This window comes from Nicotiana tabacum, unplaced genomic scaffold, assembly GCF_000715075.1.
Source record: "Nicotiana tabacum cultivar K326 unplaced genomic scaffold, ASM71507v2 Un00001, whole genome shotgun sequence".
Lineage (NCBI taxonomy): Eukaryota > Viridiplantae > Streptophyta > Magnoliopsida > Solanales > Solanaceae > Nicotiana > Nicotiana tabacum.
In genome coordinates, this window is record NW_027438239.1 from 3,530,124 (window position 1) to 3,552,910 (window position 22,787).

The 22,787-nt window shown below is 34.6% G+C and overlaps 1 protein-coding gene and 1 long non-coding RNA gene across 9 annotated transcripts; one reads left to right on the forward strand and one right to left on the reverse strand.

Annotated features, from left to right (window-relative positions):
• Positions 1–1,068: 1,068 nt before the first annotated feature.
• Positions 1,069–17,913, forward strand: LOC107798570 (uncharacterized). Of its 7 annotated transcripts, XR_012707032.1 has the most exons (8): positions 1,072–1,256; positions 3,691–3,788; positions 5,255–5,427; positions 13,758–13,893; positions 14,024–14,423; positions 15,736–15,803; positions 16,276–17,071; positions 17,203–17,913. It is a non-coding gene; the product is annotated as an uncharacterized LOC107798570 (long non-coding RNA). The 7 variants fall into 7 exon arrangements; XR_012707028.1 differs by having other exon boundaries at positions 1,069–1,256; positions 14,024–15,803; XR_012707029.1 differs by having other exon boundaries at positions 1,071–1,256; positions 15,736–17,071.
• On the reverse strand, positions 4,888–21,552 carry LOC107798569 (MADS-box transcription factor 23). Of its 2 annotated transcripts, none has more exons than XM_016621582.2 (9): positions 21,410–21,552; positions 20,615–20,867; positions 18,958–19,036; positions 7,518–7,579; positions 5,860–5,959; positions 5,725–5,766; positions 5,561–5,644; positions 5,264–5,418; positions 4,888–5,154 (listed from the first exon to the last, which is right to left on the reverse strand). In XM_016621582.2, exons 2-9 carry the CDS (start codon positions 20,794–20,796, stop codon positions 5,139–5,141), a joined length of 720 nt encoding a protein of 239 aa, XP_016477068.1. In that variant the 5' UTR covers positions 20,797–20,867; positions 21,410–21,552; the 3' UTR covers positions 4,888–5,138. The 2 variants fall into 2 exon arrangements, with proteins under 2 accessions (XP_016477068.1, XP_016477069.1); XM_016621583.2 differs by lacking the exon at positions 21,410–21,552 and adding an exon at positions 21,176–21,349.
• Positions 21,553–22,787: the final 1,235 nt, after the last annotated feature.

Consider the following 22,787-nt stretch of genomic DNA (forward strand, 5'->3'; position numbering starts at 1 on the left):
TGGCTACAGGCTCGTTAAGTGTTCATTTTCTTTTGCATGGAATTGGCTCCAATGGCCGCAAGAACCCTGGAGGAACTCCTGCACCGACAACTATCAGCAAATCTTCTATTTGCTCAGCAACGAGAGAGTGAGAAAGAGAGATGTTTTTAATCTAGTCAGTGGGGCTAGGCAGGGCTTTGTCCGAGCTGGAGCTTATTTCAGCATTTTTTTTTTAAAATCCTGTCAAATCTGAGTTGGAGGTCTGTTAGGGAAAATGGGTATATGTGCTCCATTTGACTAAGGGCAGGGATAATTTTGTGCCCAAAATCGAACGGAGGGCATTATTGCTCTTAGAGCTGTTCGTCGGTCGGTACGGTATGATATTTAGATATTTTGGTTCGGTATTTTCAATATTCGGTTTCGTAAAATGTTATACCAATACCGTACCTAATTAAATTCGGTATGGTTCGGTTTTTCTCCTTTCCATTTCGGTTTATTCGGTTCGGTAGCTTCGGTTTGAATACTAACTAGTGCATAGAGTCATAGACGGTAATATTCTTAATTAAAGTACTCAAAAGTACAAAACTAAAAACCTTTGTTGACAAGAGTTCTGTCAAAAAATGGCAAATACCAACCTAGATAGAAAAAACTTAGAGAAATATCTTGTTACTTGCTTAGAGTTAATTGATGAACTTAGAAAATAAAGGAAAGTAAAATTTTAAATTTCTTATATTTATGTTATAATTAATAAAATGTGTATTGTGTAATATAATATATATTTCGGTACGGTATCAGTATTTCGATATTTTATTTTAAAATATCAAATACCATACCTAATGCCAATTTTTTTTAAAAAAACTTAAACCAAATACCATACCGAATACCAAAATATGAATATCGAATACCAAAATTTTTAGTTTCCGTACGGTAATTCGATATTTACTAAATCATTCACAGCCCTGGTTGCTTTATTACCTATAATTCTAAGGGTATTTTTGGCCATTTTCCGTCGCCTTAAAAATGAGATGTACGATGAGATTTTATAATGACAAAAGAACCCCTTGCTGATGAGCAGAAAAAAAACCGTCCTTTTTTCTGCAATATTTTAATACCTCTGTCGAATTGATCCTCCAGATATTTTCTTCTCTCTCCTCCCTTCTTCCACTTTCTTCTACCAAATTTATTCATTCACAAATGCCACAGCGTCCAGAATGAGGCCATTCCTTGTTGTTTGTGTGTTCAACTAGCTCTCTTCTTGGGCACGACGTCGACGACAGGTACGGTTGTAAAATGTAAATTACATGCATTACACAGCAGCGATCTTTCATTTTTCTTGCTTTTGAATCTTCTTAATTTTTGTTTCTTCGTATGGGTGCTGAATTTCTTGCTTCATAACATGTTAACAAGCCCTCTTAGACAATCTATTTTTCTTCCTGTCTTTAGGGGTGTAGTCGGATCGGTTGTATTTTTTCATTTTTTTTAATGCTGGAGTATAATTCTTGTTTTGAAGATGGCACCTGTTGTTGCAAGTTGGATCTTTTTGTAGATGCAAGTAGTTTTTAGATAAAGAAGTCTATTAGTTTTGTTCTTGGATCCTAGTCATTGATTGTTGGAACGCTAATACTACCAGCAGCAAGACCAAACATCACGTTCTTTAAATTCACTGCTTTATTTTGAATAGCTTTTAATGATCATTGATATGGAGCTGTATTGGTTATGTTATTGCCCATATGACCACATAGTCATTTTTCCTATGCTAGTACATCTGATTCTGAATTAAAATCAGGGAGTGGTCCTATACTTTGCCTTTTCCTACTGAAATTGATTCTCTTGCTAATACATGTTGAACCAAAAGAAACTTAAAGAAGCTGAGATGTCATTTCTTTTCGTTTAATTGTAGTGCTTATTGCTTTATACGCTTTCTAGACTGTTGACCTTCAGCTAGGTTTCAGGATTATCAGCTTTTCTGCTCTTTATAGGAGTTATGTTAGGAAGCAAATGAGTTCAGGAACGTTATATATCTCGTGGAAAGCTGGGATATCCAACAATGATAGACAATTTTGTTGTTCTTGAAACCGTGAGCATGTCATGTTTGCATAGTTACTGATATATTTTAAGTTTTTTTTTCTATAGATTTATTGTCCCATGTTTCACATCATGGTATTAACATTTTCATTCTTTTCTAGCTTATCATGTTGAAGATATAAATTGCCTATCAGCTATTACTATATTTGCATCCATTGGCCAGTTAGATTATCATTAAAAGTCCAATTGAAAATTTGGAAAACTTTAAGACCTAAAGGAGGCGATGTATCGCACAGAAAGTATACATGATATATGCATAACTTTATGATTAATCACTCCTCCAAAGTCAAGGACTTCGGGAAACTTGTTTATTAACCACATTAAGCAACTACAGTCATACCTCTCTATAACAGCATCCCTATATAACAACACTTCTCTATAAAAGTCAAGCTTTTTCGGAACCAATTTTTATGTTATGTTATAATATATGTTCTCTATAACAGCACTTCGCTATAACATCCAAAAATATTCAGAACAAACGAGGCTGTTATAGCCTATAGAGAGGTTTGACTATACAACTAGTGGATAATCTTTAAGCTGCCAACACATGTTGTAGCAAGTACCCGCGAATATTAATTGATTTTTCAAGCTCCTTCTTAATCTTGATTAATGTGTTGGTGAGGAGGCCGACTATAGAGTTTTGCTTGTTTTCTCGATTTAATTTGGTGGTTAACATATCATGCAACTATAATGTGCAATGAATTGTTTTTGTTATTATGGTGGAGAAGAACAAGTCTGGTTAGCTGAAAGTGTACTTCAAATAGTCGTATAATTGTGAGTTAGAGGTTTGGGAGTGGTGGATGTTTGTCAAGTCCAAATTTAAATGAGTTCTAGATTTCTTCCAAGTGGATCAGATTGGGTGGTTTAAGCAGAGTTTAGGTCTACTAAAAGGTCACTTTATCAGTGCTGCAAACTCTTGCTTGAACATGAATCTTGAGGGCACCATCATGACCAATTACTTTTGGCTTCGTGAGTGGTCCTTTGCCTGAGCATTGAAAGGATGAGCTGTGGGAGGATGAGAGGTGGTTGTTTGTGTCCAGTGAATGGCAAGATATATTTGGCTCATACAACGTATAAGCATGAAGATTAACAGTTAAGAATAAACTGGTTTTATTGGAAAGAAATGTTGGGTGGAAAACACTATGTTGGGTAGGAAAACCCTAACTTCTCTTGCTCACAACTCTTTTATCCTTTTATCTTTTTTCCATTAACTTTTTCTTACTTCAATCTTGAGGCATTGTCGCCTTGGGGTCCGAGATGGTTGCTTTTATCACCGAACCTGAGATACGCAAGCTATAGGCGAGGTGGACTTTAAAGAAAGGCGGCAAAATGGAAAATTCTCTCGTTAGGTGGCAAATGCTGTCACTTCTCTTGTTTTAGTTTTAGTATATAAGAAAATAGTACATTTATTTTACCTCTTTACACTTATTTTCTCATAATACGAACATATTCCAAATTTGATTTGTTACATGATTAAATCAGTCAAGGCATCCTTGGAATCTGAGAAATCATGTGTAATTCTATGAGATGCTTAAATATTGACTAAATTAGGACCTGTGGGTTTTTTCTATTTCTTATTCAATTTGAGGTCAGAGCATTTCCAAATCTGGCGTATTCCTTTTGCAGAATTCTCGATTCTCAATTTGCAGGGCAACTTTGGGATGAGAGAACTTGCATTAAAACTGCCATTGCTCCGTTTGTATATTGTATAGATGTCCCAAAAGGTAAAACCTCCTTTGCTGGTGATCCTTTTCTATATATTTGATCACAACTTCGTTTTGGATATACTTTTTGCCGTGCAGTTGAATTTACTAATGACATTCATTAGAGTTTCTTTTCCCGTTCTTTTCCTTCTCATTTTTTCCTCCTAGGTGAACTGAAAATTTTGATAATTCTTTCTGTAATTGCACTCAACTCCCAGCCTAAGTTTCAGTTAGCCAAATGTAGCAACTTTGCATGTAGCCGTTTAGTGGATAGTGATAGCCAATTTTCACTGCAGGCTTAAGGTTGAGTTAGCTAAAGTAGAAACATGTCTAAGCTTATTGTTAGTTTCTACTCTTTCAAAGTTTATTCTACTGTAGAGTCTATGTCTGGAGTTAAAATTACTACTCTTCTTAGTCTGAATTGGCTGACATAAAAAAGGTGTGGTGAATTACTATATTTTGTCCTACTTCCCAATTTAACAGGGTTCAGAGGTTCTTAAAGCTTCATGTGCTTAATTATAGGTGAATTTGATGTATTGCATGTAGGCACTGTCAGTCCTTATCATAATTGAAACTTGTTCATGAATACTTATGGAATGTACCTAATGTTAATATTCCTCTGTCATATTTTGTGTTTTTCAGCAATAATTTCCTATTTCACTTAGTTTGACAGAAAAATTAGCGCATTACTAGTATCTTGAAGCCTTCTTTGTTTGATCATTGCCTTAATTAAGCCAGAAGATGAGCATTCTCATAAATAAATTGATTATCTTTCAGTTATCGAGTTCAAAATTTTCTAGAGAGTCATTATCTTAAGGGGCTTTTGAGTATCGAAGTTAGCCGTGGAACCCAAAAAAGTTCTCTGAGCTTGATGCATCCCTGTACAGTTCCATGAGATCATATCTTATTTTGAGTCATCCTGGATGGGCACTAATCACAGGCTCATTTAACACGCATACTGAAGCAAACCCTGATATGTGATAATTGCCACATTTTTATTCTTAGTTTAAGTTGATATTACTTTACATAGATAACTTCTGCATGTTTACAGCAATCAATAATCACAAAACACGCATACCCTGATATGTGCACTAATCACAGGCTCATTTAACACGCATACTGAAGCAAACCCTGATATGTGATAATTGCCACATTTTTATTCTTAGTTTAAGTTGACATTACTTTACATAGATAACTTCTGCATGTTTACAGCAATCAATAATCACAAAACTATCCAATATCTAGGCAGAGCTGAATGTGCTCTGGGGCTTGATGAACTTCTTTCTTCTAGCTTGATCAAGAATGGGATTCATAGAAGTATCTCTTAGCTATAGGGCTAGTTGAGAAAACAGAGAGCTGTCAGTCTTCTGTCTAGTGCAGTTGTAGCCTGTTTTGAAAGATATAGTGGTAGAATTAGTGTCACATTTTCTCTTTTGCCCTCTGTGGAGAGAGGCTAGAGACTGAAGCATAACTAATTCTTCTGATAGAGAATTTACCCAAGCTGCATGACGCTTGTTGATGTTACACTCTTCTGTGTTTGTGGCTGGCTTAGCTGGAGACTGATTGGTGCATGTACATCATATCCTTTGCTGATTGCATGTGTGGCCTGAACACCCCCATTTGGTTCACTTCCACATCCTTGCTCAGAAACCTGGCATAGGTAACTTCTCCTTTAGATTAAGGTCAAGGTCTCAAGGATATCTATGCTTGTGGTAGAAGACTAAAATGTAAAAGCAAAATTTTATGGTACATCTTGAAACAACAAGTGGAGGCAATACTCTCTAAATTAATACCTTTTTCTTCAATTCTGTATTCTCTTGTCGAATGAGGTTTACCTTTTTATAGAGTTCTATATTTTCTTGATGAATAAGATTGCCCTGCAGAAGCAATATTAATCATCCGGGTAATTTTAAAGACAAGAGAATATGGGAAGTTCTGATGGTTTTTCTAGTAGAACCTTCTGATTTAGTTCTCTGATTTCATCAGTCAAAATCTGCTCCTGCAAGAAAAAGTAATACATTCAGGATAAGTTGTAGACTATATAAACATAAGTTTCATGACCACAAAAGAATTTTAAAAGTGTGGATTTTACCTTTTGCTTTCGAACGCCTTTCAAACTCATTTCAAGTTGGTTTTCAAGATTTGTTAGATCTTTGATGCTGAGTCCAGAAAGTTCTTCACCCAGAAGCTGCCTGTGGTTCATAAAAGAAAGGGATTAGTTAAAATATTTCTCCCTTAGCAGCTTAGCTTACTAAGCTAGATCTCAGACATTGAAATATACACGTTTTATTGTTATTTAATTGCATGTTAAGCATGCCGACAAGCTCCGATACGTTGCTACAAAAGAAGGGGATGTTCATCTTAATATTTTTTATAGTTATTCTTCCCTCCTCCAGGAGTTGTTCACAGAAAAACATGGAAGAAAACATTGCAAATTCAAGTCTTGGATGTCTTTTTTCGTTAGTAATCCTTAGATTTTTTAAAAATTTTGTTTTTGGGCATTTTGCAAGTTCTTTCTTGATCGACTTAATTTTATGATATTTGAGTTTGACTAGGTTTTTGGCTTTTTAGTTAAATTTTGGTGTCTACATTTATTGTTATAGTTCTTCTTATTACTAGCAATCAATCGCTAGCAACTTCAGCTGTAGAAAATTATTTTACTCGGTTTAGAGTTCTGTTGGGCACTTTTAACTTCAGTTGTGCCCAAGAGATGCTAGGAGTGTATCTTATAACCTCTAAATTAAATAATCATGGCATCTTTGTGTTGTTCTGTTTTCCCAGTGTTTGCTCTAAACCATAAATTTGACTAAAAGCTTCAAGAAACCTGAATTACTCTAATGCTTGTGAGAAATGAACCTTAAAACAAAATCAGTATGCAGCATCTTTTTCCTTTTTTGTTCTGTTTTCCAATCCTTAAATGGCCCCAAGTGTAAAGACTATGATAAGAGGAAGCTTTGAGAAACCTGTCACCTTACTCAAAAAAAAAAAGAAAAAAAAGAAGCTTTGAGAAACCTTAAACTGTTTCAAACACTAGAAAAGAGCCCCTAAAAGTCCTTGCATATTCAACTGAAAGCACCAGCAACAGCTGGGGATAAGTAGGTGTAGATTATTGTATAAAAAAATGTGATTGGTCAAAATATCATAACTATTTTCGGAAACATGATGAAGAAATTTTGATGATGTTTTAGAAATTCTGGTTAATTACCCAAAATGGCATTTGTTTGTGTATGAAGTAAAAGTAATAATGGGTTTGATTGTTGATTGGATTTGTCAAGTGCTCATATTACTTAAAACTTTATCTCCAATAAAATTTTTAACTTTTTTATGCATAGAAACTTATAAGAATACAAAGTAGGCAAAAAAAAAAAAATGACTTAACAATCTATCTTGGAGAACTAGAATAAATAAATATAAATGTTTGCTCCCTAGCAGTTAACTCAGGCGAGGTAGTTTTGAGTTTTGACAATTTACAATCCTGAATTCGAGTCTCATCGCTATCCTTCATGGAATGATTTCTTATGTACTCGATCCACTAGAAAAAGAAAAACTGACACGTGAGGGTCGTATTAAGATTTAACTAAAAAATATTCCCTATAATAAATTTCACACAAGTCAATATATTAAATGGTATCAAATTACTCAATTTATAGTGTATAAAGGTATCACATTGTTCAATCTATAGTGTGTACAATAAAAGATCCTGTGGCATAAAGAGGCATGTAAAAGATATACCTTGTCAAATCAATTTACCTGTGATTTTCTTGCAAGTAATGTAGTTGTTGCCTCAAACTTGCTATTTCCCTTTGCCAAAACTAGCCAAAACCAAGGAAAGAAAGAAAAATAAGTATAGTGCTTAGAAGATGAAATTAGAAGGCTAAATAATTCCTGAGATGAAATCAGGTAAATATTGCTTTGATCTTTCTTTGTAGTGCTTGATGATTATTGCAACCCATGATAAATTCAACCATACAAGAAAAGTACTTTAGGATGATGAGAGCCACATATTAGATGTAGAACGTTCTTAGTTTTGTTTCAACTACGATTCAATCTAAAACTAGACGGGCTCAACTATATGAATCCTCGATATCTATTCTCATTTGTTCAAACCTATCTATGTAGCACTTTTTCGTAACTTGAAAGTTTATAGAAAGTAAATACATTCATCTGAATTTGGATCTTGATCATTCATCTTTGCGCCACTTATCTTGTGGATACTTGGAGCCTTTAGAGACCTACATTTACTCCCATGTATGTAATATTGCTGGTCTTACAATCGTTTTATAGAATTTGCATTTCACTTTGGTAGTTATCCCTCTATTACATAATACTCCGGTAGCAAATGTCCATTTAAACCACTCTATTTTGATTGGATGTGTAACATCCCCATCTATTGTGCCGTTCTCTTCGAACATCAAGCCTAGATATATGAATTGGTTGCTTTTAAACCTTGCAATCTTGTTTGGTCTGACCTCAACTTCACTCTTCTTATGCGGGCTAAACTTGTAATGCATGTCTTACTTTTACTTATCCTAAAACTTCAACTTTTTAGAGTGCGTATCAGAAGTTCAAGTTTTGGTTGATATCCTTGATGGTTTCGTCAATTAGCACAATGCCATTTGAAAATAGCATGTACAATGTAACCTCAAACTATATAGTGTGAGTTAGCTCATCCATAAGTAGGGTAAACAAGGCTCAATGCCTATTCTGGGTGTAAAAACATGGTTATGGGAAACTCTTTGTATCTCGTACTACTGTTCTCACACTAGTGACAACTATTTCATATATCATTTATGATATTATATATTTAATATGAGTTCCTTTCTTCTTCATTACCCACCAAAAGCTTTTCTTGGCACTCTTCTCATTCGCTTTCTCTAAGCTGTGTAGATTCTTCCTCTTGCAATAAATTTTCATGAATCTTCTTAGCATATAGCCTTCGTTGTATATCTACCCCAAAATGGTTCTACATTACTTTTATGGTGTCCGTAAGTTTATGATCTATCGCTCTTTTCCAAAATTTCATAGCATGCTTCATACTTTTAATGCCACGATAGTTTGTAAAATGTTAGGGATGGGTGGAGGGAGGAGGGAATGATGTCATGGAAGGAAAGAAGAAGGATCATGTTAAGGAGAGGCAAAAATAATTGGGTTCCTAATAGGGGTGGGCATAATACCGACCGAACCGAACCGAAAAAATCGGCCGAACCGAAAATTTCGGTTTATTCGGTTTCGATTTTTCGGTTTATTCGGTCGGTTTGCGGTTTATAGTTTTAAAAAGTTCGGTGGTCGGTTTTAATGGTTCGGTTTTCGGTTAAACCGAAAAACCGAATTTTTTTAGCCTAAACCCAAAACCGAATTATTTATAACCGAATTAAGAACAATATAAAATACAACAAGAATTTTAACCCCAACGGATATTGCGGAATTGATGTAATCCTTCTTCGTATTTGAATTTTAGTAACGGGTGAATGGGATCTACAGAAAAATAAACAAAGCCTCATTCGCACAATTCATTCTTCCGTATCATCTGAATTCGCATGCTAATCATTCACTTATTTCACTGATTGGATATATATAGAATTTCATTATATTATATGACCATTAATGCAGTCTAACAAAAATAAATGGAGAATATTTATAAGCACTCAATATGTTTTTGGTTACCCTTTTTGGCTATTCTCTCACAAGTAATCTATTTTCGTTGTTTCATACTATTTTTGCCATGGCTTGAAACCGAAAAACCGAATCGAACATGAATAAACCGAACCAAACCGAAGTTATTATGATTTGGTTTTGGTTATTAAAATCACAAACCGAAAACCGAATAAACTAAACCGAACTTCTACAAAACCAAACCGAACCGACCAATGCCCACCCCTAGTTCCCAAGGGGTGAGGGTTGAAATTGCATAGTGGGAAAGGTTGGGGGGAAAAAGGTGCATGTGGACGGTCAAGGACTGACGTGTGGGTGGGTGGGTTGGGGAAAGCAGAAGTTGGACCTGGAAGAAAGGATTAAGAGGAGGAGATTGAGGAAAAGAAATGAAAGAAGGGCTTATCCTCTATTTGTATGGTGAACCTTTTGCCTCTTATACTAATTGCTGGCCTAGATTAATAGTTATCTGCCGATCAGTTTTCTAGTCTCTTAAGATTAAGATTAATGTACCTAGCTAAAAACTGGGGGAGGTAAACCTTTTCAGGTGAGCAGTCTGTGTAAGAAATGACAGCTAATCTTCAGGAAGCAAGAAAGAAACCTCTGTTACAATTGCTCAACATGGTTTAAGAATTAACTTCTCACAAAATTTACATATGCATTCTTGGTCTTTCAGCACCTTAGACATTTGGGATCTTTGGTCAACTAATCATCTATTGGGGACCTGTGATTATCACGGGTAACTATGAAGTTTAATGCCCTAGGAATGACTATGTGGAATAATGAGCAATGAATTATATAGAATGTAATAAGCAAATTCTCTATTGAGTACCTGCCTAATTAATAATCTTGTCCTCACCAGATTGAGTTAATTAATCTTGTCGAGAATACATGCATACGAAGTTACATATCCTATCATATGCGCAATCCATGTACCAAGCGGACCCTGGTCTTCAGGGAGAAAAAAACATTTATTACGAATGCAGAGCTTGGTTGTAGAAATAATCTCTTAGCCAAAAACACCATCTAGGGCTGTTCAAAATCAAACCAAAACCGTTAACCAACCAAACCGATGGCTTATTGGCTTATTGGTATCGGATTATCGGGGTAATGGATGGTGAACAGATTGAGATTTTATAATTAACGGCTTAACGATTTGGGGCAGATTACTCAAATTTCTTATCGGGTAAACCGTTAACCCGTTAAGAATTTTTATATTTACATTTTTTCCCCTATGTATATAAAGTACTATTGAAACCCTAAACGGCTAAGAGGGTGTTTGGCTAAGCTTATAAGCTGGTCAAAGTAGCTTATCTACGCGTTTGGTAAAGTTAAAAGTACTTATAAGCCAAGTGCTTATAAGTAAAAAATAAGCCGTAAGCTAGTAACCCCCAACTTATAAATTTTTAGCTTATAAGCACTTTAAGTTTGACCAAAATTTTTATTATTTTATCTTTAAAATATTCTTTTTTAGAACAAAACTCTTGCATCGATACTCAATGCCTCAAGTACTATTTCAACCTAAACCCCTCCCTCCGCCTCTTCAAGTCTGCAATGCTCATTGACTATTTAAGATAAGCAAATTCTCTATTCCTTTGCATATTTATATCTATATGGTTTGTATATTAATCTTTGAATTGTATGTAATAAATGAGGACATATCAAATTTTTGGTATGTTGCTTTCTAAGTGTTGTGCTGATAAAGACAGTGTTTGTTTCTCTTCAAATATTTTGTCCTATTTAGGTTTATTTTTTACTAAGAAACTTTTATCAATTTATTAATTATTATAACTTATGATTATATGCTTATCATAAAATAAATTATATTTATCATAAAAGTTATCTTATCTAAGCATAGTTGTATTTAAAATAAAATGACAAATAGAGTATTTTGTATTTGGATCGATTTGGAATCTAAAATTTTGAAGATATTACGCCCTTATAGGTGTAAACACGTATAATGTTATTTGCATCGATACTCAATGCCTCGAGTACTATTTCAACCTAACCCCCTCCCTCCGCCTCTTCAAGTCTGCAATGCTCATTGACTATTTAAGATAAGCAAATTCTCTATTCCTTTGCATATTTATATCTATGTGATTTGTGTATTAATCTTTGAATTGTATATAATAAATGAGGACATATCAAATTTTTGGTATGTTGCTTTCTACGTGTTGTGCTGATAAAGACAGTGTTTGTTTCTCTTCAAATATTTTGTCCTATTTAGGTTTATTTTTTACTGAGAAACTTTTATCAATTTATTAATTATTATAACTTATGATTATATGCTTGTCATAAAATAAATTATATTTATCATAAAATTATCTTATCGAAGCACAGTTGTATTTAAAATAAAATGACAAATAGAATATTTTGTATTTGGATCGATTTGGAATCTAAAATTCTGAAGATATTACGCCCTTATAGGTGTAAATACTTATAAGGTTATTTAAGTCATTTTAACAGAAAAAAGCTTATCAGCACTTTTTTATCAAATACTGTAGCAGCTTATTATCAATTTCAGCACTTGTATCCAAACGCGTAACTGCTTATTTATTAAATCAGTTTCAGCACTTAAAAGTGCTTTTCAGCACCTAATGCCTATCAGCTACTTCAAATCAGCTAATCCAAACGGGCTCTAATTGTTGGATTTGTACCGTTGGCTCATATTATAGCTCAATAAAGTTAGGTAGATCTGTAGTAAGATGGAGGAAGCTAGTTTTCTTCATGTTTAGCATAGATTAGCTCGTATCTGTTATGTCTTCCTTATCAGTAGTTCTTGTATGTACTTGATTGTTCAAAAGTTTTTTATTTTGTTTAGCCGATAAACTGCCCGATAATTGTCAATTCGATACCAATCTGCCCATTATCTTATTGGATGGTTAGCGGATTACAACATTTATAATCCGATAACCGTTAAGCGTAATTTTATCCACCCGATAAGCACCCCGAACTCCATCTGCATTGTTGTGCGTTAGGGGTGTACATAGGTCGAGTTGGTTCGGATTTTCTAATTACCAAACCAAACCAATTGTATCGGATTGTTAAATCTAAAAACCAAACCAAACCAATAAAAGTCAGGTTTTTTAGTCTCGTTTTTTCTCGGATTTTTCGGATTTTCGGGTTTTCCGGATTTTTTTCATAAAGTCTTCATAGCACAAAACATAGAATTTTTGCTCCAAATATTTCTTTAATCTAGTAAGACAGAACTATATAAGGTGTTTTTCAATAAAATAACATAAATATTGGATGAGTTATGGCATTGTACTAAAATATTCAATAATAAAGATAATAAAATTGCACAAAATAAATATTATTAATAAGCCATAATGAAAACAAACATAATTTAAAAATTACGACTATATACTATTATTTACATGACTAAACACTATAAAAGAAAAATAAGTTATGCATTTTATCTAAATCATGAATAAGCTTAAAAATAGATATCCAACACTATTTTCATTCATAGTACAATTGAATTGAATGTTTTTTATTAGCATTAGTATTGATTTGATTTTGGTTTAGGATTTATTTGAGTTACTAACATTTATGGACTATAAAATTTATTGGAGCATCCAAAAATTATAAGTCAAGTTTGAAATAATACGTTAAAAGATAAAATTATGAAAAAATTTAAGAAATATTTATAAACTACACTACAATAAATATTTTTATGCATTAAATATATTTAAAACTTCTACACATATAATGTCGGGTTGGTTTGGTTTCGCTTTGACTTTTTTTTAGTTAAAACTAAACCAAATATGGTCGGATTTTTTTTTCCAACACCAAACCAAATCAAACCAAACTATAGGCGGTTTTTTTTTCCGGTTTGACTCGGATTATCTGGTTGGTGCGGTTTGTCGGTTTCATTTGTACACCCCTATTGTGCGTCAACTCTTTAGACAGTTGGATCTCTGAGATTGTAATTGTGCATCTCTTCGACCTGTAGGCTCCCTGCCCAATTTTCTAAATAGGAAACTTGACACCCTTTTTTTGAACAGGTAAAATGGAACTTGACACCCGTGTTTGATAATAGAGATCAACTAGTGGTAAACAATGTACGGCAAAAATGTATCGTGTCTCAGTTTTTCCATAGCAATAAGAAACAAACTCTTTAGCGATGAACGTCTGAAGATAGCACATACATTGGTTGGGGTTGATATTGTCTTTCAGGCTGGAAGGATGCAATTTTTAAACTTTTACCATTGACAATTTAATGACGGATTCGTAGTGAGATTGAAGTCCTGGAGGAATATAGAGAACTCCTGTGGATGGATTATGAACTTGATATGTATGTGAATATTTTCATCTGTGTTCATGTCCATTTACTCTCAGGTTATCCTCCTCGGATGGTCAAGGCCTCAAGGGTGTTTTTTTCCAACCGGAATGACTGCTTCAGGAATCATTGCAAGATTTTCCTAATGTCCTTGCTTGCCTCCAGCCTTAGAAAACCATGAATCCATATTCCATGGTATGTTTTGATTAATCATGCCCTTGGTCATTGACATATATGATTTGGATTTAATGGAGCACCTGAACTTTTACTTTCTTGTCATTTGAAATTTCTGATAATACTTATACCCTCACTGCCTTCTTCCCAGTTGGATACCTTTTTTGCTATCCTCATTGACATGTCGGTAAGTCAAGGATGGTTACCTGAGATGTCCGTCAGCTCTGGTGAGGGATCGGTCGTAGATATAAACATGCAACACTGGAGAGACCTCTTTCGGCAAAGAATTATACCACAAAGCCCCAACAAGGTGCTACCACTTATAGGAGTCTTCTTTGCTAGTAGAATGCCTCCATGAGAAGAAAGAATAGTGTGATGCTCACGCTCTCGTTGGACGTGACCGTCAGTTACAGTGGGTAAACTAACGAAGGGAATAGATGCTAACTTGAGAGCACAAAAGTAGGATTTAGCACCAGTGAAGGATTTGGTCATATTTGAGATGCAATACCAGGAATAGATGCTAGTTTGAGACAGAAGACCAGGACACTCAGGTTCAGGTTATTTATTAGATATGTTAGGTTCCATTTGTTGAATTATCACATGAATTTGCTCCATGAACTATGCTCCCTAGATGGGGAAGACTATTTATCTTTATAATTTAATTACGGTATCCATGGATAGGAATTCAAACTTAGGTTTTCCATCTAATTTAATCTATAAATAGTTGCGATGTTGAGCAAATTGTCATAATGTGTCACGTAGGACCTTTGGTAGGGTTTTCAATCGCTAAACTTGTGTAGACATTTCATCCAACTGAGTTTTTATATTTTGTGTTTGTGGAATGACTTCCTTTTTGAAAATTTTATATTACTTACCTCTGAGAGTAGATCCTATATCGATTTAGGTGGGGTTGAGACATCCTCCATCCTCTCCTCTGATATAGGGATCTGCAATTTTAAAGCATTCTCTGTTAGACAAACGAACTATCCTCTAATGGAATTTGTTAAAATAGTGTCTCATCTGGACCTTCAACCTAGCATTGCAGATGTCTTTTTGGGATTTCACTTCATTTCTGCAAATGCAAATTAAAGAGGCATTAGATCCCAGTTTCAGAGCAGAATGGATATATAGGAACATATAGCCGGCCTCAACTGATTTTGGATTATGGTTTAGTTGATTAATTAGATCATGGATTCTGCTTATGCAGAGATAAACAAACTCTAAACTCCGGCTTATCATGTCAAGACCATCGTATTCCTTCTGCTTGTTAGCCTAATTATCTCATCTGCAGGCAGATTCCCCTAGGTTATATTCTCTTGTCAGTGCACATGGTGGAGTGGAATTAAACTGTAACGGGTGAGCATTACTAGTTTTGTCGCCACCTTATTCTCCGGTGACCTCCCTTATTTCAGGCATCATGACTGTTTGATGGCTGACTTTTGGTCTCAAAACTAGTGCAACATAAACTGGGAAAAAGAACCGGTATCAGTTTGTTCCTGCACTATTTGTCTGGGATAAACTATTCCAATTTCCAACATGCATCTGTTTGATCTGATATGGTATTTCTTGTGGTTTGGCTTTCTGCTTATATAGAACTTGTTGGAACAACAAATGCTGCATCAGCCAGAATCTATAACTGTCTCTGGAGATGATGACCTGATTCAAATATGATAAGTGGTATATTATGTAGATGGATAATAAGTATCTATCATGCTGGATAACTCTTAAGATGATAGTATTTACCACTTGATTAAGAGTTGATACTTATTGCTTCCTTTCACTTATGGGACTATGCTTACTATTGGGAAGGAGGGTAGGAAAAACTTCCTGAAACAGGTTCAAACCTGCTATTTTGTAATGCAGACAATACAGGAACCAGAGTGTAGTGGAGGCTTTAAGGGAATTCTCTACACAGCTCATGGATTTTTCAGGTTAGTAGTGGAAACATGGAGGTAACTATGGATCACTCAACTTTGAGAAGAGACCTTGTTAGTTATTTTAGGTTGGGTTTCTGTTTTCAGTATCTTATAGATGATTATAGATGACTTACTGTATTTGTTTAGGTTCCATCAAAGTAGTTCACTAGTATGACATATAATAGCGTAGGTGTTGCAATTCAAGAATCGATCCTTGGATTTGATAAAGTAAAACTTGTTTGGAACTCTGAATGAGCGTGTAGTTAGGTTACAATAGGCCACAATTACGAATTAATTGGCACCGGAACAAACCCTAACAGAAGTCCCAATTTGTGCTAATAAAGCTTTAACCCTAATAGAGGAAGGCAGCACCTTTTGGGATCAAAGCACGATTCCAAAATCCTTTTCAAAATAAGCTTACCATTTAACTTTCTTTACATCGTCATGAGATACAGCATTTGACACAAAATTCTCTTCATGCTTATAGAAATCTTATAGAGTAACTGAGTGGCAGTGTTAGCATATGAGCCTGTAGGATTTGATTCCACTTGATCGAACTGCTCCAAGGAAAGAACAGGAATCAAGTATTTGACTGGAGTTAATCCCAAGGTTTATCGAGCTTCCTAGATTAAGGAACAGGGAGAGGGATTATAGCGCGAGGGAATGATACTAGAGGCCTTTCAACACAAACACCTCCAACAGGGACTCCATCCCCCTTTATGTTTACTAAACCATCTCATCAACATCAATTGACAACACATCATAGATAGAACTAATGAGTCAGATATATTTGCATTGGAAGAAGGTTAACAGTCAATGGTAACTATCGATGCTTGAAGTGACCAATTAGGAGGAAGCAGGTTGTTGTCTCGAGCAAGCATAAGAACCGAACATGAAGTAGGGGGAGAAGGAAAAAAGGGACAACAAGATAGGCATCTATTCAGGGAATCAGCCAACAATTAATAAGCAGGAATAAGAGGGCAAAGGAGAATAACAAGAAGATAGCAGAACCATGGAAGAAGATACATGAGAGGATGTACAAGAAGAGTATGGAAGTGGAAAAAGATAAAAGAGTACCAACCAACACATGGAAGTTTCCAGAAGTGTAGCATTGCACCACAAGAATGTGTGAAGTCTTATAATGGGTAGCTTTTTTTAATAAAAAAAAAAGTTGATGAAATTCCCCAGCAGGCAGAGAGGAAAAATGAAGCAGTAAAGGCAGCAAAAACAACCAGAACATCAACAAAGTGAGGATTATTCCCCCTCCTCACCCAGTCACTAAGGTGCACAGCAAAGATTCTGTTTATCCTTTCTCTATGAGTTTGCTGATTTACATTTCGTGTTTTAGCTTTTGCTATATGTCATTAACTTTTCTGACTGTTTGGCTCTCTAATATCGTGTTCTGTTTTTCTAGTAAGTTGAATCTCTCTCATAACCATGTTGAGAAGATACCTACCAGAAGTTACCATGGAGTCAGTTAACGAATCTGACATATACCAACCAAAACCTGGTGGGTGGATTGTCCCAGTTCAGGTGTTCCATTGGTATTTCCTAGCCATCCTTGGCGCCAGAGGAAGAACACTGACCACGCTAACATAGCTAAAAGTTTGAATGGGGCAAGATGCCCAGAAAGAGCAGCCACTTCAGATGAATGCCTACTGTTACTGAATTCTTAATGCATACACGAAATTCACATAGGTGGATCCTGCGGTCTTGAAACTTTTTGCAAGACTTCCGTGAGCCATGATAAAGACGGGGTGAACTCGAGAATAAAGGAATGGGAAAAGGCTGATAACATAATATGGAGTTAGTTTGGGCCAAAGGATGACCTTGATCATCATGAAAACTTTTTTGACCCTCCCTAAACTCCACTGTGAGCCTTCAACTGAGCTTGCTTGAAAAAACCTGCTTAAAAACCTTTTGTTGTTCTTGAAGAATTTGTATTTGCTTTAATCTAGTCGCACCTTGACCATGTGTGAAGATCAAGAGCTATTATTCACATCTGTTCTCTCTCCATAGCAATCTATTTTTGGGAGTTAGTCAACTCTCCATTAATTTGCATTTTTAAATTTTTGTATTTTTACAATTCCAAGCCTTTTATACAATTCCTACCTCAAAAGGGAAATGAAGCTACAGCTAACTTGCCATCATCAACTATTGTCAAACAGAATGGTGTAGCTCTTGTTCTATAATGGAGACTATAAGTGCTCTTTCTGGGCTTCTCTGTTACAGCACTGTTAAGAAAAAAATTGTCGATGTCATTGTGGCTAATCTGATCCTTCGCCGATTTACTGTTTAATCAAAGTACTTGTCAATTAATTGTAACATAAAGTAATATGAAATCATTTAGCAATCAATTTTCTCAAAAGCTATTGTTGAGGCCAGGGTAAGAGGTTCATTTAAAAAAGAGGTCAATCTTAGGGGTGCCATAGTTGATTAATGACTGTTTCAATCTCTTTGACTGAAAGCTTGCATCATTCATATTTAGCTTATAAAGATATCACGTGGAACTTTAAAAAATGAATCATCTTTCAAATTCTGGCCTTATACTATCTTTGATTGAGATTTCGACAGAATATATTTGAGCTAACCAAAATGAAAAATTAAATAGATAATGTTTCCCATAGAGGTCCACACGCGTGGTTGAAGGATAAGAATAATAACCTGAAAATTTCCAACTATAACATTTAGTTCGAGCCTATCTGCTCCACATTTGATGAGTTACTCAATATATATATATCCCACAATGGATATACAAGATCATTTAAAAGGTTAAATAGCAAAGAATATTTAATCCATTATCTTAAAGATTTTTAATTGGAAGTTTAGATTCTCTGACATAGAATGAGAGCAGACTTTTCCTAAATCCCTTCTCACAAGGTATTGAGTACGATGTAACACATCTAGTCTAGTATACAAGAACATCCAAAAAGGGACATTACATACACTCGCAATTCTCTATTAACAACCACTTGTGAAAACAAAAATCGGTGGTGTTTATGTATATAACCAATGTATATGTATGAGTTAAATTCCTGTGTTAAACTAGTTATCTGTGTGCCAAATTAAACTATACATATGATTCTACCTTTGCAAGTCCATTATTCCATCAAACGAATTCTATTTAGGCAATTCTGAAGCAGATTTAAATATAATTAAAGAGCTATACCTTGACCTCTGACATAGGACTCATGAGGTTATGATGCTCCTCCTTCATCTCGTTGTATCTATCAATTATAGCCCTCATGCTGGTAACATAGCAAATATATAATTGTGTCAAGAGTTTAACTTCTCACACTAACATAATGAATTTAAACTTTACATTATCAAATCACCTAAAAGATAATTATAGGTAATTATCCATGATGCATAATAAGTAGGAGTAATAAGACAGGTAACTCGCCAAAATACACTAACAGCTTATAAATTGTTACATTGTTAGTGTATGAGTCAAATTCATGTGTTAAACTAGTTATCTGAGCCCCATATTAAACTATACGTATGATTCTGCACTTGTGAGTCTATATTCCATAAGACGAAATTCTATTTAGGCAATTTCGAAGCAAAATATACACATAATTAAAGTGATCACAAGTATATCTTGATGAAAAGATTAAAAGTTCTAATGTAAATTATGCATGCGTCTAAAGAAGGTTGTATAGAAAGGTAGTACAAAGTATTCTAATTATGTGAGAAGCTACTTATGTGAGTTTATCTGAGGGCCACAAAAGAGTGACAGAAGTTTCTGGATGCATACGTAGAATTAAGGAGCATCCTGTTTGTTAGTTTAGTAGAATAATATATTTGGCAGCATAATAATGTTTGCATTCACTGATGTGGGATTAACTCAATAAGATCAAGGACACGAATTGTATTAAATCTCATATGCCTTTATTCTAATCATTAAACCAAATGACACCTTAGGGTTTATGTGAAGACTGAAGAGAGAATAACAATATCGAGGGATATGGGATAATTAATCCTGGGATAATTATCCCGGGGTTGTAGATTTGTAGTGTTTGTTTATCCCTATTGTAAGGGTAAATAACTAATCTCGGGATAACTAATTCCGGAATAATTAATGATGGTATAACATGTTTCCCATCCAAACGTGCTCTAAAGAGTTATTTCTTACTTGCACCAAATAGAATACAATAGAGATATTTATCACTGCAGGGCTTTAAACCAAATTCTAAAGTGCGGACAGATTTCAGATTTGCAAATATTACTACTCCTATTAGGTTTTCTTTAGGATTGGTGCATGTTGTTCCTCGAGTCATTTTTTCAACATTAATTAGGTTTGTATAGAATGGGCCAGGCTAGATAAAACACCTCGTGCATGATTAACAAATTTAATCCCTGGATTAAAAAAGCAAAGCTAGTTTTAGATTTCTCCCAATATACTTGGAAAAAAAAAAGAAAAGAAAAAACAACTGAAAGTAACGTAGCATGCATTTATAAATATGCACGTTGGAATCTTGATGCAGTAACAAAGGTTAATCCATGATATGATCTGACTACTCTTTTTTCACATACAAAGTACAAACTGGAAAGATACCAACTTGGTAATAATTTTTAATAAAAAATAGCAGTAAATGGAAAGGTACCAAATTGGTAATTTTTAAACAAAAAAATTACATAAAACGATATGCAAGAAGTACAGAATATATGAAATAGAGGCAGTTCTACAGCAGGAAAAAATCCCATATTTCAGTCCAAACTTTTCCCAAAGAAAAAGGAAAAAAAAAAGGAAGAATGCAAAAATTATATATCTCTATGTTTAGGACCAAATTAAAATTAAAATTAAAAATGTAAAAATAACTAACCTGTTGCTGGAAAATTCATAGAGTTTTCCAGTGCTGGAGAAAATAATGAGTCCAACTTCAGCATCACAAAGAATTGCTAGCTCTTTAGCCTTCTTCAGCAGCCCATTTCTTCTCTTTGAGAAAGTCACTTGCCTGCTTGTTGTATTGTCAATCCTTTGAATCACAATTTTTCCTCTCCCCATCTTTTCTAATTCTAATATATACTTTGATAATACTAATTATATCTACTTTAATTCGAGCTTGCTTCTTTTCTCTGCAAAATTAATGAAAAGGGTCATGAATATAGAGCTCAGACTATTAATAACTTATATAAAACATGAAATTAATTAAAGGGTAGAAGTATATATACGAAGAAATTATCGATATAGTTCGAGCTAAAATTAGAAAGCATTTGAGGTATAAGAAAAATACATTCGTAATTAATTTAGGAATCTGATAAAAGAGAAAATGGGCAAAAGAAAAAGAGAAAACAAACAATAGCTAATAATTTTGAGCTTTTGATAGGAAACTATAGATAGAGTTTCTTCGATTTTCTTTTTGAATGATATCTAGGGTTTTGACCTTGCTTCTCTCCTCTGCTAGATCAATCAAATGGGATCACAAAGAGCTAGAATATTAACAAGAAGCTGACGGAAACAATTTTTGAAGAAATTAATCATCGGTAACTTGAGCTAAAATTAGAAAGTTTTATGAACAATCAAGAGCCACAAAAATGGAAATAAATCCAAAAGCATATGAATTTGACAAAAAAAGTAAATAGAAGACAAAAGTAAAAGAAGGAAAAGAGTGGCTTACTAATTTGAGGGATTTTGACAGGGAGAGAGAAGGGAAATACTGGTTGAGTTCTTTTCTTAAATGAACTGTTAATTGAAAGCTTTATATGGAAAGCTTAGCTAAATGATGGTTTTCTTTTTTCTAGAGAAACCAGGAGCTTGTTTTACAACCTAAAACCACTTTATCAATTTATCTTGCCCAATCTCGCGAGTGCTTAACAACAGTCCACTCGCTGACACCTGTCTAGAAAGATCATTTCAACCGCTTTGACGGCCTAATAGATTTACAGATTTGCCACTTGGTCACAGCTTTCGAGAGCACAGGGCGAGTACAGTCAGTTCTGTACTCGAGAGAATGGGCTTAAAATGGTATCCTCGGAGTCTCAGAACGCTTTTGATTGAAGAAATGCTTAATAGAAATTTTGAGGTCGTTGGGACGTATAGCTGACTGACATGTGTCGACATGACAATGGCTTTTGGCCATTTTGGGGGTCGTTTAATTGTTCATTGACCTTTTAGTATTACTTGTACACGTCCAAGTTTCTCCATGCGATTTTTTGCTTTTCATTAAAAGCATAACTAGTTTTGGAAAATGAGAAAATGTAGTTTTTTCTCATGATAACTTTTTTGATAAGTATTTTTGAGAAAAATACATTTAGAAATACTTTTTAAAAGTTTGGTCAAATACTAATTGATACTTAAAAGTATTTTTTAAATTAATTAGCCAAAACTGCTTCTCACCAAAAGTACTTTTGAGAAAAATACTTTTGAAATAAATTACTTCTCAAAATAAGCTGATTTTTTCAACTTGGCCAAACAGGCTATAACCTTTACCAACAAAGGTTGTGGTGGAGTAGTAGGATGTGTCTTGTCTTTCTTTCTTATTCCTCTGTACGTGTGTGGCGATTAGGCTCAAACAATTGAATCTGACATCGTTATCCTTTTCCTGTATTACGCAGATCAATCACCCGATAAGTGAATTTAGCTAGAAGTTCAAAGATATTAAATGTTACCACTAGATAGGCAACTGTCTCCTAACAGCGAAAAGTGACGGAAGTAGCAGACAATGAAAGGCCTATTTTTTCACAATGAGAGCCTTACCGCTAAAAGTGTAATAGAGTCTATTCTTGAAATTAGTACGGATTCACCACTATAGCACCAGGAGAGTGCCGTTACAAAAGTATTTACTGCATGAAAATTGAGATCTCGATTGATACAATAGATAGACAAAAGAAGAATGGGAAACAACAAAGGGCTCCAGAGGCCTCAAATATTTAGATTAGGTCTAGCACAGAAATAATTTCTCTAATGAAGTTTCAAAAATTGAAACATGGGTTGTGAGGTATTGAATAATCTTTCAGGTTGTTGCTATGTGGGAGAATCTGAGTTAATTAAACATA